The sequence below is a fragment of the Vanderwaltozyma polyspora genome, genomic scaffold, assembly GCF_000150035.1.
Source record: "Vanderwaltozyma polyspora DSM 70294 KpolScaffold298 genomic scaffold, whole genome shotgun sequence".
Lineage (NCBI taxonomy): Eukaryota > Fungi > Ascomycota > Saccharomycetes > Saccharomycetales > Saccharomycetaceae > Vanderwaltozyma > Vanderwaltozyma polyspora.
Genome location: NW_001834528.1, coordinates 1 through 17,779, shown reverse-complemented (window position 1 = coordinate 17,779; position 17,779 = coordinate 1). Strand labels below are relative to the sequence as shown.

Here is a 17,779-nt window from a genome sequence, read left to right as displayed (position 1 = left end):
GAGAGGTTTCTCTTTTGGGGTGGAATATTTCTCCAAGTGTCTTAAAGGGCCCCAAATCCCAGAATTCAATAACCACTTTCTTTTCCCGAATTGGCAAACCTGCCAATCCCTGAACTTCAAGTTTGGGCCCTTTCCTTCCTGTTGGCAACCATGTAAAATTCATGCCATGGTTTTAGGCGTTTTCCCGGTCAATCGGGTTTTGATTTTGATTCCCAAAGATTGGATTGTTACCAAATGGATTGCGAGTTGGGGGATTAGTTGTAGGAGGATTGCCTGTAGGAGGATTGCCTGTAGGAGGATTAGCTGTAGGTTGTTCAGCTATAGGAGGAGATTCCGTTTGTTCAATCTTTTTTTCTAACCATTGCGCTAAAAGATTTATAGCCCTTTCTTTAGAATCCTCTGATACATTATCAAAATTTGATTGTGTAGGATCAAAATTCCAATGTGTTGTATATATCAACTTATTTAAGGCACTTTTCATTGATTGAATGTGTTTAGAAATATAATCTGTATGTAGTTTGCTGCTTTTGACTTGTTTGGCTTTTAAATCATATAAAACTGACATTGCTAATTTTATATGTGGCTTATATTTATATTTTTGGTTTGCCTCAAATAAATTTTTCTTAAGTTCTTTAAATTCATCAAACAAATAATATAAGTCCCTATTGGAATTTGGTACATTCTTGTAGGTTAAAACTAATACTCTTTCATAAGCTTCTAATAGATTGGTACTACTTTTATTTAAGGTATTTGTAAAAAATAAACCTGTCACTTGGTGAAATGAAATTAAATAAAGGGCATAAAAACTGAAGCTGATTAGTTTCATTAAGACAAAATTAAATTTTCTTTGGGTTCAAAATTGACTTCTTTCCAGCTTCTTAATTAACTAAACTAGTTGGAATTTTTAAATTTACGGAAAAGGATTCCTTAAAAGCTTCTGATGTTAAAAGGAGATCCCATTTATATTTATATTTAAATAATATAATAGCAACAATGGAAATTTATTTCTCAAAAAGTACTTATAGCAAAATATTTTAGCTTCTTAACGGCACATACGCAGGTTTCTCATTTTTCATTCTTTCAGTTTTTTGCTATAACTGACATTTGCTGTCAGCAATAAAAAGGAACAAAAAATTTGTTAATGACTGCAAGATTGACATTAATAGACGCCATTAAACTGTATGTAAGTGTACTGATTTTGCTTTGGTTCTCTAAAAAGGGGTATTTGAAGTTTTCTGTAAAGTTTATATTTTAGGGCCTATATTTGCTCTTTCATTTCACTTTAAAGAAGTCAAAACATTAATATATATCTAAGTTAATATAAACAAATTTCTTATAATGTATAAAATCTTACGTTTTTAGTGTTAACTGGAACTAGAAATGCAAAGGTCATAGTTATTACCTATAATTTATTACCATGCATTTTTTCTTAGTTTCATATACAAGTAGCTTATAGGAGATACAAGAAATTAGTCCTAAGAACGATTGTAATATCCGATGACAATGAGATTAATAACTTTTGTAAGATAAGCAGACACTTTTAAGTGACTAATAAACTAAATTATATTTGATAAATAAAAAAGCATTTACCTTCATAAAAAAGTCTTGTTGAAGACAATTTGTAAGTGACATTATTGAGATTTTTATAAAAAATATTAAAAAAGAAAATTAGCGCCGCTCGGTTTCGATCCGAGGACATCAGGGTTATGAGCCCTGCGCGCTTCCACTGCGCCACGGCGCTTGCTAATTTGTTGAATATTCGTGCTTTTTAGGCCAATAATATAAATATTATTTTCAATTTTTTATGCATATAAAAAGTTTAATTGGATTATCGACCTTGGAATCGTTGCTAAAACTTTCATCTGGGTACTATGGGTTAAATATTTTGTCGTTGTCAGAAATTATAAGATGACGTAAAGTCATACTCATTAATTCAATATTAATAAGGGTGAAGAATTATATGAAACATCATTATTAATAAGGGATAAAGAAATGTTTATAATACGAAAGTATTTGCTTCTGACGTGTCAATAATATCTAAACATTGTATATAAAGTCTGGTAAGATCTTAATTGACACTTATCATATGTACTATATTCCCATGTGTATATTTTATACTTTAATACACGGGATCAATATCAACTTATTAAGAATGTCCTTGCAAACAACTAAACAATCTACTATTATTAACGATTCTGTAAAGAATCCACAACCCTCTGATTCTCTACAGTCGTTATAGTTTATTTATTCACGAGGTGTATGTATTTGAAAATTTCTACAGTATATAAAAGGAACAAATTTTCTGTGCCAATACATAAAACTGCTCATGTTATATAGACTACTCTCTTACAAGAAGGAGAGCAAGTTACCACTCAAAAACCTCTGGAATACGTTGTTGTACCTATTTAATGTATATATGCTTTTCATAAAGCTTAGAAGCTATATAGATTCTGATAATTGTATATTAAGAAACCTGGCGTTAATTATAGAAAGTTTACAAATTCATTAATCTACATTGTAGTGAAGGGAATTTGGAAGAGCAAAGTAATAAATAAACATATAATCTAATATCAATTGTCTAAGTATAATATATATGTAGTTAATCACCAACATTGACCAAAAATAGTAATAGAGTAGATACATTTAAAAAACGTCCAAAATATTATTTGTCAGTTATATTTATCCAGGAAATACTAAAACAATACATTCCCTTCTTTTGAGAGCTTAGCATTTTCAATTCTTAAAGGGGTGTGATCCTGCTTCCTATTTCTACAAAATAACCTCTACTAAGGGTATGTATTACTCTCGCTTAACAAGAGAATCCTGTATATAATATGACTAATTTAATTGATCATTTATTCTGCACAAAATTGTAGCAAAGCAATAATTGACATATGCAAATAACACAATCTAATTAAATCATACATAATCTTTTCTCTTTAAGGATCACTCAATTGAAGTAAATATCGAGTGTAAAACATTACTTCGAGATGATTTCACTAATGCAATTTTTTGAGATCTTAAGAGAACCATCCCAGCCCGTCCAAAATTTGATAAAATGATTATGGCTTTACTCTGTAATTTGTTACATTAAAAAACTTTGGCAACATAAACAATAAATAGCTATTAGATTAAAAAAAATCGACAATAACAATGCATCTCTCAGGAAGGATATCTCGCCCTAGGTACTCTTTCGTTCCTTTACCTCAATCAAAGTTGCGATTAAACTTTGATGTTCCAGACCAATTCATATGGAAATCATTCCACGTTACATTTTAAAGCTTATCCGCTATTTCATTTAATCACTGTTTCCTCCAAACTAGTAGTTTCAAATAACCAATATAATTACTCACAAGTTTGATAATGGGTTTCTATTAGTAGGCACAGTTGATATATTGAATTTTAATCAACTATAATCGAAACATATTGTTCAAAAGGGAAATTTTACATTATTTATATCAACTGTTCCAAAGTTCTGAAATTTTATTGAATTTGGCTTTTTCTTGTTCATCGAATTTTTTGAATTGCCCAACATTATTCGAAGTATCTGTTTCACTAAACAGCGCACTTGCGCAGTAAAAATAGTTGGCACATTCTCTTATCTGTAACCACGATTCAACTTTAACATCTGGAATAATGAGCCCTTCTATCATCAAAGGTGATTCATAAATTCTTCGTAGAACTTCTTCTGTCTCATACCTATCAGTGAAGTAATCAGGTGTATTCAAGAAATCTGACTTAGCTGCATCGTTTATTTTACAGGTCTTCAACCCACCATTTGTCCATACTAAGTCACCATTTGCATCACTATGGGACATTTGGGTGGCACATATTTGAAACTTTTTCATATTTGTCTTCTCATCAACACCTTCTATAACAGGTCCAATTAGCCCGCTATCAATTTTATCTATACTATAAGTTTGACCGGCGAAAAGTTGTCCAATCCAAAATAATTCTTTATCACCATACACACACCTTCTCACTTTCGCATCTAAGTGTAACATAAAGGAGAATAAAAGACCATTTAACTTTTCCATTTTATTAACTACTATCAAGCCACTATCAACATGGTGAAGCTGTAGCTTCCGGAAAAAGTTTCTAAATGTCATGGCGACTTGAGAATTATGATCAAACTCTTTCGTCCTTGAATCGAACAGAATTTTTGTGCCTAATACAGCTGATTCCTCCCTTGATGGTTCAACTTCATGAAACATATCTATACAGTGGGGATACGTTGATTCATGTAACATAACTCTGTCCTTATATAGCAGCAAATTACTTGATTTGTACTCTTCATTATCGAAGAAATAATCCATATCTACGAAGGGAATTACATCAACATCTAGAAATATGACCTCTTCAAACGTATTAAATATTACTGCCAACCATTTGTTCAAAAAATTAATTATGAGATCCTTAGAATAATGGGGATCTAAGAGAGAGCCACAATCCACCAAGTAAACATCTTGTTTTATTCTTTGCAACTCGTCATGAATTTCATTTATAAATTCCCTTGATAATTCATTACCTGAGGTAACTATCTGTATCGGATATTTATTATCCTGAAACTCTAGTACTCTTAATAACTTAAATAACATTGGTTTATCCCTCTCTCCCATTGTAATTACTATTCCTTTTCCACTAGCTGCTTTGCTCCAATTTTTCCAAAAATTGAGATTAAAGTCCATCTGAGGTTGTTCAAAGTTTGGTATTGGAACTGTTGTATTAGTTCTTAAATTTGTAATAGTCGGCCAAAAATATTCAGTTTCTGCTCTAATTTCTTTTAGAAATGGAAACATTCTATGTTGGAAATCACTTATATCAATAGGAGTATCCAAACTTAACCTTTTAGCATCCAATACATTTTTTATGTCAAGATTTCCTGACATAAAACAGTAATCATATATTCTTAATCTTTCACCCATCAATGAAATGATTAGATTATCTAATTCGTCAATATTATGAAATTTTGTAATTTCATCATTTGTCCAAGTTGGAGTGATTAGATACATCAATTCAATCATAGTTCTACATTTCTGTTCTTTACTGGTCTCTTCAGCTTCCCAATTTTCAATCACGTTAGTCATGTCTTCAGGAAATTTATTAGCCAGTTTTGGAAATAGTATGTTTTTAGAATGAGGTTCTTGGGAATTTTTCTGTAGTTTATTAATTACATGAAAGGTTGACAAAGAATAAGCCTCTCTGAAGGCAACATTAGCTCTTTCTACAACTTCTCCTCCATTTGATTCCAAGAAAGGGAAATGGATTAGTTTCAGAAATACAACTAGTAAAATTATTAATCCTAGGCGCTTTAATAAAATTGTTCGAAACCTTGAAGTTAAAAGATGTGCCATGCTATTTTCTTTGTTATATTTTATTGTATTTTATCCTCTCCAATTAATAATTATTAAAATAAATCTTCTACTGTATTATTACCAACACCAATTAAAACAAAAATAAAAGTTTAGCTAATAAAAAGATCCAAATAGAAAGTATCCATTCGATGAGATTTGAGATATTTTTTAAAGCAGTACTATCTTAAAGAAATTGTACTCGCAATTTATATCACAACGAAACAGCCCAAACAGAATAAAACCTACAAATAGATTGACAATGTTACAACTAAATATATGTTTGGATCAGTTATCTTATCTTTAAATACAGCCTATTTGATGGATTTAGTGTATTAGTGAATTATTTGTATCTCTTGTTTGATAGAAAGATAAACTTCTTTTTAGTTAAAAAAAGAATCTAATCAAGTGCTTGATCTTTAATCTAATAGAAGTTGCTGACTCTAATCAATCCATGATCCCATCTCAGAGTAAACAGTTAATCAAGATGATAAAGTCTTGAATTTCGAATTATTTATTATATTAGACGCATCCCAATTAAAATCGAGTCTGATCTTAATTCGAACTTTTTGTACCTGAGTAGCCGATAATGCAGGTCGAAAAAATAAAAACAAAGTTTTTCAAAAAAAATGCTTCCAACCAGAGTCGAACTGATGATCTCCACATTACTAGTGTGGCGCCTTACCAACTTGGCCATAGAAGCTTTTAATTCGTGTTTTTTGTTGTATGCCAAACCCTCTAGTGTGTGTCACCTTTTAGCTTAGAATGTATTGTTTGATCCGGAATATTGAATATCAATGTATTAAGTATTTATCTAGGGAAACAAGCCGTAGAAGTAAATACTTAAGGTTACTAGTTATAAGCTCTATGAGGTTAATTAACTATTATAATAACTATACAGTAGTATTAAATATATAAGGATTTCTATGGTCTTCTGTTTAATAACAAAAGTGTATATCTTTACTTCAGGAACTATGCCCTTTATATACGTCATGTCAGTTATCTATTAGCGTCATTCCTTTTAACAATCATGACAGATCCTCTTTCCTTATTCCTGTCATCTTGTACTAACGTGGAATCAATACAATATCGGCGGCTTCAAGGAAGGTTTCGGTTAAGTCAATTGAAAACCTTGTCATTTATAATATCTTCTAGTGTCTTGATGTAATATTTTCGTTCCTGATCGTTGTAGACTCTAGTGTACTCTGCTGCCGTTCGGATAGCTGAGCCTTGCTCTGCATAAGCCGGTCTTAGCTTTGTACTATGGTAAGTATATTTGCTTTCCTTTCCGTTTTTGGTTTTAATCTTATATGTGTGGTTTCCAACTTGTTGTGAAATTGTATAGGGACCATCCCATGTGGGTTCATGTTTCTTATTCTTCTGTCGTAGTCGATAAACAGGGTCTCCGACTATGTATTGCACGTCGTTTTGTGTATCTGTTCTTACTTTAGATAACATTTCACGAACTTTGGACCGTTCATCTTTTGTAATCTTTCGAGCATCATGTAACAACTTATGACCGAATATTGCTAAGTTGACTTGTTCTTCTTCTTGGAAATGTTCTGCAGTGTTCGGTCTTTTATTCCATTGTCTTTCTTGTCGAGGTGCCCAAGGGTATTTTTTGTAATCGATATGAGCAGTTTTAGCAAATGCAATTTCACAAGGTGCATAGCCATAGACCATTTTAGTATTATTAACTATGTTCGTTGCGTTATACAAATTAGCAGGCCAGTTGATCAAATCAGGTTCTAAGTGGATGAGTACCTTTTTAATCATCCTTATCGTTCTTTCAGCTTTGCTGTTTCCTCTTGGATTATACACCGAGCTTTGATAATATTTCAAATGTAGTCGTTTTACTTCTTGTTCGACTATTTCTGATCTGAAGGCTTGTGCATTATCCGTGATGATGGCTCTAGGTTTACCAAACATACTGTATATTTGTAGAATCATATCGGTGACGGCATTAGAATTTGGTGAAATTAGTGGTTTTGTAATTGTGAGGTTGGAGGTATAATCTACTGCGATTATAAAGTATTGGAAATCATCCCATGTTGTCAAAGGTCCCGCAAAGTCAAGGTGCCATCGGGTAAGTGGTGGCGTTATTTTCATTTTGGGTAGTTCGACTGGTAAGTCTACGAAGCGTTGGTAGATCTCACAATGTTGACAGTTTCTTATTACATCTAAAAGCAATATGGCATGTCTAGGGTTCCAGAATTTCTCCTGGATCATCATCTGTTCCAAGATTCGGTGGTTGGCATGAAAGGCATTATGTAATGAAGTAGCCTTTTCAATGTAATCCACATCGGTAAGTATGTGGTGGAGTTGTTCATGGTAGATGATGTAGAAATTATTGTTAACCCATGTGAAGATATGTATGATGTCCTGGTAGATTTGGGGGATAGGTAAATGTTCTCGAATAATACGTTGGATGTCCAAAATTTGGGACCAAGATAGATTACGAACATCTTGTATGATGTCAGGTGTGCCTTCGTTATTCTGTTGGTCGGTGGTGTCAGTAGCTGGTTCACGTGATTCTTCGGGAGCCTTTTGGGTATGTTCGTTAGTGGTATGTTGAGTTAAGTTTGGGTTTTCTTTACTTTGTTGATCCGAGTGTGTAACGGCATTAAGTTTAATGTCGACTGAGAATTTTTCCCATTCGTCGAGATTCAATGTAGGTTGGGAATCTAATCCGTACCTGCTTAGGTAATCTGCGACGTGGTTGTCCCTTCCTTTGATATATTTCCAATTTAACCTGTAGGTATTTAATAAATCAAGATACTTAGTTAATCTGGGATGAGTGGCACGTTCAGTTTTTCCCATGCTGATGATGCCTTGATTGTCGGTATAGATGGTAATACTAGATGACAGTACAAGTCTGGCCTTTTCTAGAGTGTGTAGGACCGCCCATAATTCTCGTTCGACGGTGGAGTACCTTTGTTGCGTGTCGGTGAAACGGAGTGAATAGAAAGTGATTGGGTATAGTGTGGTTTTTCCGTTGACAGTTTCTGGTTGTAGTACAATCGAGGCGGCGCCTGTAAGACTGGCGTCGGTATAGATAATAGTGGGTGCTTGAGGATCAAATAGTTTGAGGGTAAGAGATTTCAGTATCAATTGTTTTATGAGTTGAAAGTTCTTTTTCATAGCCTTTTGAAGAATTGGTTTTTCATGATTGGATGGTTTGTTTGTAGCAAAACTATAGAACGGGGCCAGTAATTGAGAAGCGTTTGGTATGAAATTTCGTAAAAAATTAACAAAACCGGTGAATTTCTCGATGGCTTTCTTGTCTTCGGGTAAAACCCATCTGGCAATGGTATTTTTCTTCTCTTTATCGATGGCCAGGCGGTTATGCGATACTTCGTAGCCGAGGAACAATACTTTGGGTTGTGCAATGTGGATTTTCTCATAGCTGAGGGATAGGCCATTTTCTGCTAACAGGGCCATGATGTGTTTTAAAGTAGTGTAATGCTCTGCGATAGTGGAAGAAGCGATGATAAGGTCGTCGTAGTAATAGGATACTATGGTGTCCTTGGATTGGGGTAGTTGTTTAAGGATATTTTGAATGAATTCACCCCACCAGTAGGGAGCAGAAGCTAAACCATAAGGCAAGCGGTTAAATTTATAACTGCCAAGCTCTGTGATAAGGCCTAATTTGTCTCCTTGTATTGGTATCTGTTGGTAAGCCTTTCGAATATCCAGTGAAGAAAAAATGGTTTTATTAGCAAGGTTGCTAAAAATGTGTTGTATTGGAGGTATTGGTCTCGGTGTGTACAGCAAATGTGTGTTGACTTTTCTCAGATCCGTTATAATCCTAATCTTATCTTTAGATTGTTGGATGGGAAAAACCGGACTAAGAGCTACCACTTCGTCTGTGTCTATAGGTGATATCATATTTGATTCGAGAGATTGTGTGATAAATTGGTTAATGGCCTGTTTTTGTAACTGATTTGTGAAATAGGCTTTAGGTTTATGGTACGGGAAGTTATCGAGTTTCACGAAGGCGATATAATTGTGTTTTGGTTCAGAGGCGTTAAGAAGTGTTTCATCGAATACAGCTGGGAAATCTTTTTTCAACTGTTCTTTGATATCGATTTGTTTAATTACTCGTATATGAGATTCTGTAGTCAGTGTGGAAAGGACAGGTGGAATGAGTACCCGTGTACCATCTATTTCGATAGATTCATGTTCATCTTGTAATTGGTACTTCAAAATTTTTAATAGGGGTTTTCCCAAAATGATATTATTGCGTTCTTCAGGGATGATAAAAAAGTGTTGTTCGATAGGCAGGTTGTTTATTTGTAGTTTAATCCTTGCCCTTTTATCGATTATATACTTTCCACCTATGGCTGGTTTGACTATGATAGGTGCGCAGTCAATAATATCTAGTATAGTGATTAAGAAAGGATTGATTGTTTGTTGTTTGTGCTTGGTAATTGGTAAGTAAATAAAGTTTGCATCGGCGCCTGTATCTAGGATTAAGTTGGTCTGGTTGGGGTTTGAAGGCTTGATGGTTGTGTTGTTGAGGTCTAGGAAATTCATAGATGCGGATGCCCGTGGAGAGGGGTCATGTGAGTTGGGTTCCTCCTGTTGGTTTGTGTCGCTATAACTGTTAAGAATGTTTTCAGTCAGTTTCTGATCGTCTTCGGAAAAGGTCTCTTCCCCGGAATCAAAGGATTGATGGTAATTTGGTGTATCAAGATCGTCTTCCTGTAGAAGATAATCGTCTGTATCGGATAGAGGGAGTTCAACGTTGTTTATGTTGAACTTTTTAGTGGTAACTTTTTCGTTGTTTGGACGTCTCTGTTGATAGTACTTTGATTTGGTATAGGTACATTTCGTACAGGAACAATTTAAGCAGAAACCAGGTTTGGTCTTCTGGTATTGGTTAATATTTTTGCATTTGTTACAGGTACAATTCTTGCAATAGTAGAACGTTTTCTGTGTAGGTTTTTTATTTCTGTTTTGGTACGTGTTTAAGGCGAAAAGTTTTGTAGGTTGTGTATTTGTGTTTTTATATATCTGATCTTCTGGCAAAAACTCATTGATGTATGTGACTACATCCTCGTAATTGTTGAAGTCCGAAAAATTTGGAATTTTCAAGGTAGGAAATTCCTTTCTCATAATTATTTTTAATTTTCTTAGTAAGATATGAAATAAATTGGTAGATCTGTTCGTGCTAGCCAGTTCTGTGAGTTGTAACATGAACATAGTCACATTGTCACCATCGGATAGTTGGCGAGTCACAATTTCATCTTCTGCTATTGAAGAGGCCTTCTGGAAGTTGAAAAATTTGTAGATACTTAAAAGACAGTTTTTCCAGGGCATAATCTTTCCTCTTGCGTCTTTCAAATGATATGCCGTGTTTTTCTTGCAGCAGAGTGAGAGGAACATGCTCCAGTCACTGTATTTGACGCTTTTGTTGATTAGCGCCTGTTGTATTTCCAGAATAGCCAAAGTGTTATCTTTGGTAAAGATACTATCGATTGTCATCGATGTTGTAGGTGTTAGATTAGCGTCAGTAAATCTTTTGGTGCATTCCAGAATGATTTGGTTGTCTTCATCAATTATGATTGAAGATGAGTGTTTTTTAATTTTTGATAATAGTATTTTTTCCTTTTGTAGTTTCTCGTTATTGTTAATCTTCCCTTGAGTTGGATTGTCTTGTTCGGCAATCAGGTTGTTCACTTGATTAATTATTTCACCTCTGAATTCTTGAAGGTATTTTGGTACTTCTTCAGCAATTCCGTCTCTAAGGTTTTCTAAATTCTTGTCTTCTTCTTCGAATTTTGCTTGTAAAGCTTGTTCTTCCATTTTCAAGATTGCTTCAGCGTGTTTTCTTTCTTCTTTTAGTTCAACACCTAGTTCTTTAGCTTCCTTTTTAATTTCCTCTTGCTCCTTTTGAAACTTGGTAAATTCAATTGATGCTTCTTTTAAAACTTTTCTTTCTTCGTCATCTTTGGTTTTTAATTCCAATAATTTAGTTGCTAAGTCGGTATTCATTGTGTTCATAGCTTCGAAACTTTGTTGGATCTTGGCTCTATAAGCAAGATCTTCTTGTTGTCTTTCATCCATCTTAGCATTCAATGCTTCGATTGATTCTTGTAAAGCTTTGATTGAAGCTTCCATTTTTGGTTGTTTTCTTCTGGGTTTATAACTTATGAAAAGGGTATGTGGTTGTGTATCTTGTTAATCTTATTACTTAAGGTTTAACAAAATGTTTAATTGCTTGACAAATTGTTTAGTTGCTTCACAAATTGTTTAGTTGCTTCACAAATTGTTTAGTTGCTTCACAAATTGTTTAGTTGCTTCACAAATTGTTTAGTTGCTTCACAAATTGTTTAGTTGCTTCACAAATTGTTTAGTTGCTTCACAAATTGTTTAGTTGCTTCACAAATTGTTTAGTTGCTTCACAAATTGTTTAGTTGCTTCACAAATTGTTTAGTTGCTTCACAAAATAATTATTTTGTATTGTTTGATCCGGAATATTGAATATCAATGTATTAAGTATTTATCTAGGGAAACAAGCCGTAGAAGTAAATACTTAAGGTTACTAGTTATAAGCTCTATGAGGTTAATTAACTATTATAATAACTATACAGTAGTATTAAATATATAAGGATTTCTATGGTCTTCTGTTTAATAACAAAAGTGTATATCTTTACTTCAGGAACTATGCCCTTTATATACGTCATGTCAGTTATCTATTAGCGTCATTCCTTTTAACAATCATGACAGATCCTCTTTCCTTATTCCTGTCATCTTGTACTAACGTGGAATCAATACACAACAAAAAACATCTACATCCCTATTGCATTGGCTACACACCTACAAAGACAACTCATCTTACAATGCTCTTGTAGTGTAGTGGCTATCACGTTACCTTCACACGGTAAAGGTCCTGAGTTCGAACCTCAGCTGGAGCATTTGTGTTTTTTTTCACAACTAAGGTCTTACTTTTTTTTTATATGTTAGAAGGCTCTAAATTTTAAGAGATGATCTATTATAAATTATATAAAATGAATAAATCCTTCAAGGGACTATCTGGTTAGATATTAAAGCAACCAAGAAATGATTCATTAAATTAAGGATCAAATACAAATAAAGTATTTAATTCGAAATGGGTGTCCATTCTTTATGGGACATTTTAGGTCCAACCGCTAGACCTGTAAGGTTAGAATCCCTTCATGATCAGAAAATGGCAGTGGACGCATCAATTTGGATATATCAGTTTCTTAAAGCTGTGAGGGATAATAAAGGTAACGCAGTCAAAGATGCTCATATTGTGGGTTTTTTTAGGAGAATATGTAAGCTTTTGTTTTATGGGATAAAACCTGTATTCGTATTCGATGGAGGAGTACCAGCGCTTAAGAAAGCTACTATTCAAGAAAGAAAAGAGAAACGGCAAGGTAAAAGGGATAGCGCAGCTGCTACAGCTAGAAAATTACTTGCTATACAACTTCAGAAACATTCTGAAGGTTTGGATTTAGATCCTAATGCTATTCCCAATCAAGATGCTTCTTCTAAAAATAATTCCAATAAAATATTCAGACCACATGATGAATGGCATTTACCAGATATCCCTGGATTTAAAATCGATGAAGATGATGATAGAGTTCTATCTGCAAAAAACTACGATCAGATTGTTAATTCTATTACTGACGAATGGAATGGTATTGATTTAGATTCTATAAATCCAGCTTCAAAAGAGTTTGAAGAACTTCCGAAAGCTACTCAATATATGATACTGACAACTCTAAGATTAAAATCAAGATTGAGAATGGGATATTCCAAAGAACAACTAGAAGAATTATTTCCAAATAGTATGGATTTTTCCAAATTTCAAATTGATATGGTGAAAAGAAGGAACTTCTTTACGCAAAAGTTATTAAATACCACTGGTGTCACTGATGGTGGGGCTTCAAAAATGGAAGATGAAGAAGTGGTAAATAGAATATCAGGTCAAGTGCATAAGGAATATAAATTAGCTAGAACAGATCATGGTTGGGCTCTGGGGTTCGGAGAATATGATGGTTCAGAAATCGGGAAAGCCATCCATTTAATAGATGATGGGGAAGTTAATGCAAATACTATACAATTAGATTCCAAATTAGTATCACAAAGAAATAAAAATAACGTAAATGACATCGAAGAAAGAAACAAAAATAAATATGATGATGAAGATGATGAAGATGATGAGTCAATGGAATGGGAAGATGTTGAATTGAAATCTGATGGAACAAAGAAGATTGAAGATTTTTCTCTAAAGGCTGCTAGACTATATCAGGTACAAAAGCCAGATATGGCAGCTGGTGGTCAGGCTTTTCTAGATAAAAGAATTGATGCTGATTATTCGCCAGTAAAACTGGCTGGAACCATTAAAAGGAAAGTAATTGAAAATATACCAAGTGAAAGTGATAATGAAGATGATTACTTGAGACAAATTGAAGAAATTGAACTTATGGAAGCTATTCAAAAATCAAAAAAAGACACAGGGGGTAAAAATGGAAAAATGTCTGGAGAAATAGAAAGCGTAAAATCAACATTTACAAGTCAATTTGTTACGAATGACAGTTCGGAGAGGAAACTTAGTACAATTTTAGATCAGGAAAATAAGAAGCTTCTTCCTGAAGTAACTTCAAATTTTAAAGTGAAAGAGCACCATAAACAAAACAATAAAGAATTTTCAAAATCTTTCCCTAGTGAGAACGAACAAAATCTGAATCTTATATTAAGTAAAATTCCTGGGTTCGATAAAGCTATTGCAAATGAATCAATATTATTTAGTAATGCTCAAAATAAAACAGAAAAAAATATAATAAAAGAGAATAGAAAGGAACATGATATTATTGAGACACCTAGTTGGTTCGGTGACTCAAATCAATCTACAATAAATCCGTTTATATCCAACAAATTTGTCGAAGATAAAGATGAAGTAATAGATAGAGGAAATTATTCACAAAATAATAGTAGCTATGCTCTGGTTTCAGGTTCCCGTGCATTCGATATGATAGAGGCACACACGACATCTACATCGGACCTCAACAGTAATGAAAACGATGTAGTTGAGATTGTCAGCGATATTGGAAGTGATACTGAAAACAATAATTACGAGGCGGATCAAAACAAAGATGAGGCTGAATTATTGGAACTAGAATCTCAAGAGAAAGTATGGACAAAAGTTGATCATATAAAAACATCTGATCCAAACGTTAAAGAGCAAAATAACAATAAGTCTTCTGAGAAAGTTGTTGCTATTTTTGATTATGATTTTACAGAAGATGAAGAAAGTAATATAGCGGAGAATATTAGAAAAGAATGGTATGATTTCAATAAGTTCCAGTCTGAGATTTCTGATAAAACTGTATCTAGCACATTTTTGGAAGATGAACTGTTTGAGCAACAGATGAAAGATAAAAGGGATTCAGATGAAGTCACGCCAGAGATGGTAATTGCAGTGCAGGAATTATTATCTCGTTTTGGTATTCCATATATAGTAGCCCCAATGGAAGCTGAAGCTCAGTGTGCAGAATTATTACTTTTGAAATTAGTGGATGGTATTATAACAGACGATAGTGATGTGTTTTTATTTGGAGGAGCAAAAATCTATAAAAATATGTTCCAAGAAAAGAAGTATGTTGAATTTTATGATGTTCAATCTATTAATAGTAATCTAGCATTGGATAGGAAAAACATGATAGACCTGGCGTTGTTGTTGGGTAGTGATTATACAAATGGTGTGAAGGGTCTTGGACCTGTTTTGAGCATGGAAGTTCTGGCGGATTTTGGTACCTTAGAAAGATTTAAAGAGTGGTATGATGAAGGAATGTTTGATAAAAGTAAACAAGAAAGCGATAGTAAGTTCAGAAAGGATTTAAGGAAAAAATTAATAAAGAATGAAGTTGTATTAAGTTCTGAGTTTCCAAGCAAGTTGGTAATTGATTCGTATATAAACCCTGAAGTAGATCATGATAAAACTTCATTTGTATGGGGGACTCCTGATTTAGATATGTTAAGAGAATTCATGAGAAGGCAGATTGGATGGCCTCAAGAGAAGTCGGATGAAATCTTGATACCGTTGATAAAAGATATCAATAAACGTAAAGCAGAAAAACAACAACGTACATTGAGTGAGTTTTTCCCTAGTGAACTAATACAAGAATCAAGACGATTGAAAATGAGTAAAAGAATAGTTACTGCGACTGGAAAATTAAAACAGAGAAGAACAAAGTAATTCACAAATTTGGATTTGTAATATATATTTCAGGTTAAAACTGTTGTTAGGTAACGTTATTATCAGATGTGTTAGGGAGATCTATTTTCATTGGTACATATGTCATTTACCTATGATTCTATAAAATTCACTCAACCCATTTATTTTCCTCTAGATGAACCTCGGCTTGTTCCAACTGCTGGGAGAATTCTCCTCCAAAATTTAAAATATAGCCGTTTATACCATCCATAACCATGGATGGTTTCTTGGGTAATTGTTTTTCAGGATCTACCATTATTGGCTTCTTTAGTTTCATTGGGTCATTTGTTAGAACTTCCCTGGCTTGGAACTTTAGATTATTATTTAAAGTTTTTCGAGGTCCTTCGACTTGATGAGAGGTATTTTTATCAATATTGTTATACTTTTCAGAATCTTCTTTATTTGGATCAAAATTTTCCTGTTCCAGATTCTCGGGTGATTTTTCAGCAAAATATTGATTCGTTGTAATTGGATTGAATCTTTTAGTCGTTACATCAGAAAAGCTTTCATTTAGGGGAGAAGATTGTAATTCTTTCTTAGGATATAACTTTATATTATTTCGTGTTGGTGAGTATTCTTGGGGTAATCCTTTATATACGTTTCTTAATAATGAATCTTCATTATCATGAAACCCACTCATCATGTTATTCCATAATTTAGGGTCTCTTTTTTGATTAGGAGGCAATTTTGACCACTTCTTTTGAACTCTTTTAATTCTTAAATCGTTTAGGTCTTCATCAAAATTGTCTATGTTAATTATCTCTAATGTTTTTAATGATTTTTGTATAAATGCAGTACAAACTTCCCTTAGATCAGAAATTGAATCGTGGTATGTTATGCCTAAATCCTTGAAAAGTCTTCTCATATTAACAGAGATAGATTGTTGAAAATTTTTTTCTGTTACCTCGAAAGATTTTTTGGTAGCAATAACTTTTTCCTTTTGGAAATTTGATTCTTCTGAATGTTCTCCAGTTTTATTGACTACGTTTTGGAGAATCTTTATTTCATTAATAACATTTTTTGATTCAGTATTATATTCTATTTCTCTTTTACTGACATATTCTAAATTTTTAACCATACCCTTTATATTGCATGATATATTTTGCTCTGCAATAGAATCTTGTTGGAATAATTCTTTAATATCTTCCATTAAAAACATTGAGTTTCTATCGATTGTAGATAACGATTGTTGCCATAAGCCTAATTCTTTTAAAAATTTTTGTTCTGCCTTAACAACTTCTTCTTTCTGTCTTGCAATTGCAGATAGTTTTTTCTTTATTTGATTGAGATTATGTTTTTTAAAAGATTGGTATGATGCTGATAAATTCTCTTGAAAGGGATCGTTTAATCTACCTTCATTTGCGTCACACATATTTTGATCTCTGATGTATGCTAAATTTGGGAATTTGGGAATATTATAAGAGTTTGTGATATTTCCAGTAAGAAACGTCTTTGTACTATCTTCACGACTACCATTAAAAACGTTTCCATTATTATAATTATTATCGTAATTCATATGTTCATAAATATTGTTATTATTAATATATTCATTTTTAAAATTTGCAAAGTTTTCATTGTTCCATTTGGGAACAATATCTTTCCACTCCTTGATATCTTTCTCAGGCCTCTGGTCGTAATATTTATCAAAGGAATAATCATAAAGACTGTCATTACTGTCTTCTTCTTCTTCCGCGTCAGCATTTGCCCACCAACTTCTAAATTTATTTAATAGCTTCTTTCCATGGGAGAACTTTCTTCTGAAGGTGAGTACTTCTTACTAAAATTAACAAGGAGGTCTGAAGGAGGAGGAACAATATTTCGAAATGTTCTCTTTTTTTTCCTTCTTTAGGTGGTTGGGTCATTCCTGGCCCTGCCATTGCAAAATTTAATCCCTCCGTTCAAAAGTACAAGAAGAAGGAATCGATAATACCATCAAAATTGACTTTTTAAAACATCAGGGATTTTAAAGGAATTCTTCTATGGAAATTATCAAATTAAGGGGCTCTTAAAAAACAAAATACTTTAGAATTGGGGGCCAAAAAAGCCCAATCTAAATTCTTTAATGACCACCCTAAAAAACCCTTTAAGGGGATTTCCCTCCCAGGTTTGAAAATATGTAAAAAAACCCACCCAAGGTTTAAAGAAATTTGTTGAGAAAAAAAGGTGTTAACGGAAATTATTG

General features: G+C 33.2%; 5 protein-coding genes and 3 non-coding genes across 8 annotated transcripts; 2 read left to right on the top strand and 6 right to left on the bottom strand.

The window, feature by feature from the left end:
- Window positions 1-172: 172 nt before the first annotated feature.
- On the bottom strand, window positions 173-826 carry Kpol_298p5 (uncharacterized protein; the record flags this gene model as incomplete). The annotated part of the gene is made up of 1 exon (XM_001642361.1): window positions 173-826. The coding sequence occupies one exon, from the start codon at window positions 824-826 to the stop codon at window positions 173-175; it is 654 nt and encodes a 217-aa protein (XP_001642411.1).
- Window positions 827-1,669: 843 nt separating this feature from the next.
- Kpol_298trna3 lies at window positions 1,670-1,741 on the bottom strand. Its single transcript has one exon. It is a non-coding gene; the product is annotated as a tRNA-Met (tRNA).
- A 1,717-nt stretch (window positions 1,742-3,458) lies between these two features.
- Window positions 3,459-5,354, bottom strand: MNT3 (alpha-1,3-mannosyltransferase MNT3; the record flags this gene model as incomplete). Its single annotated transcript, XM_001642360.1, has 1 exon — window positions 3,459-5,354. One exon carries the CDS (start codon window positions 5,352-5,354, stop codon window positions 3,459-3,461), a length of 1,896 nt encoding a protein of 631 aa, XP_001642410.1.
- A 627-nt stretch (window positions 5,355-5,981) lies between these two features.
- Window positions 5,982-6,054, bottom strand: Kpol_298trna2. The gene has a single exon. It is a non-coding gene; the product is annotated as a tRNA-Thr (tRNA).
- A 416-nt stretch (window positions 6,055-6,470) lies between these two features.
- On the bottom strand, window positions 6,471-11,474 carry Kpol_298p3 (Tkp3 protein; the record flags this gene model as incomplete). Its single annotated transcript, XM_001642359.1, has 1 exon — window positions 6,471-11,474. The coding sequence occupies one exon, from the start codon at window positions 11,472-11,474 to the stop codon at window positions 6,471-6,473; it is 5,004 nt and encodes a 1,667-aa protein (XP_001642409.1).
- A 724-nt stretch (window positions 11,475-12,198) lies between these two features.
- Kpol_298trna1 lies at window positions 12,199-12,271 on the top strand. The gene has a single exon. It is a non-coding gene; the product is annotated as a tRNA-Val (tRNA).
- A 194-nt stretch (window positions 12,272-12,465) lies between these two features.
- On the top strand, window positions 12,466-15,579 carry RAD2 (ssDNA endodeoxyribonuclease RAD2; the record flags this gene model as incomplete). Its single annotated transcript, XM_001642358.1, has 1 exon — window positions 12,466-15,579. One exon carries the CDS (start codon window positions 12,466-12,468, stop codon window positions 15,577-15,579), a length of 3,114 nt encoding a protein of 1,037 aa, XP_001642408.1.
- Window positions 15,580-15,706: 127 nt separating this feature from the next.
- Window positions 15,707-17,113, bottom strand: SSP1 (Ssp1p; the record flags this gene model as incomplete). Its single annotated transcript, XM_001642357.1, has 1 exon — window positions 15,707-17,113. One exon carries the CDS (start codon window positions 17,111-17,113, stop codon window positions 15,707-15,709), a length of 1,407 nt encoding a protein of 468 aa, XP_001642407.1.
- Between the last annotated feature and the right edge of the window lie 666 nt (window positions 17,114-17,779).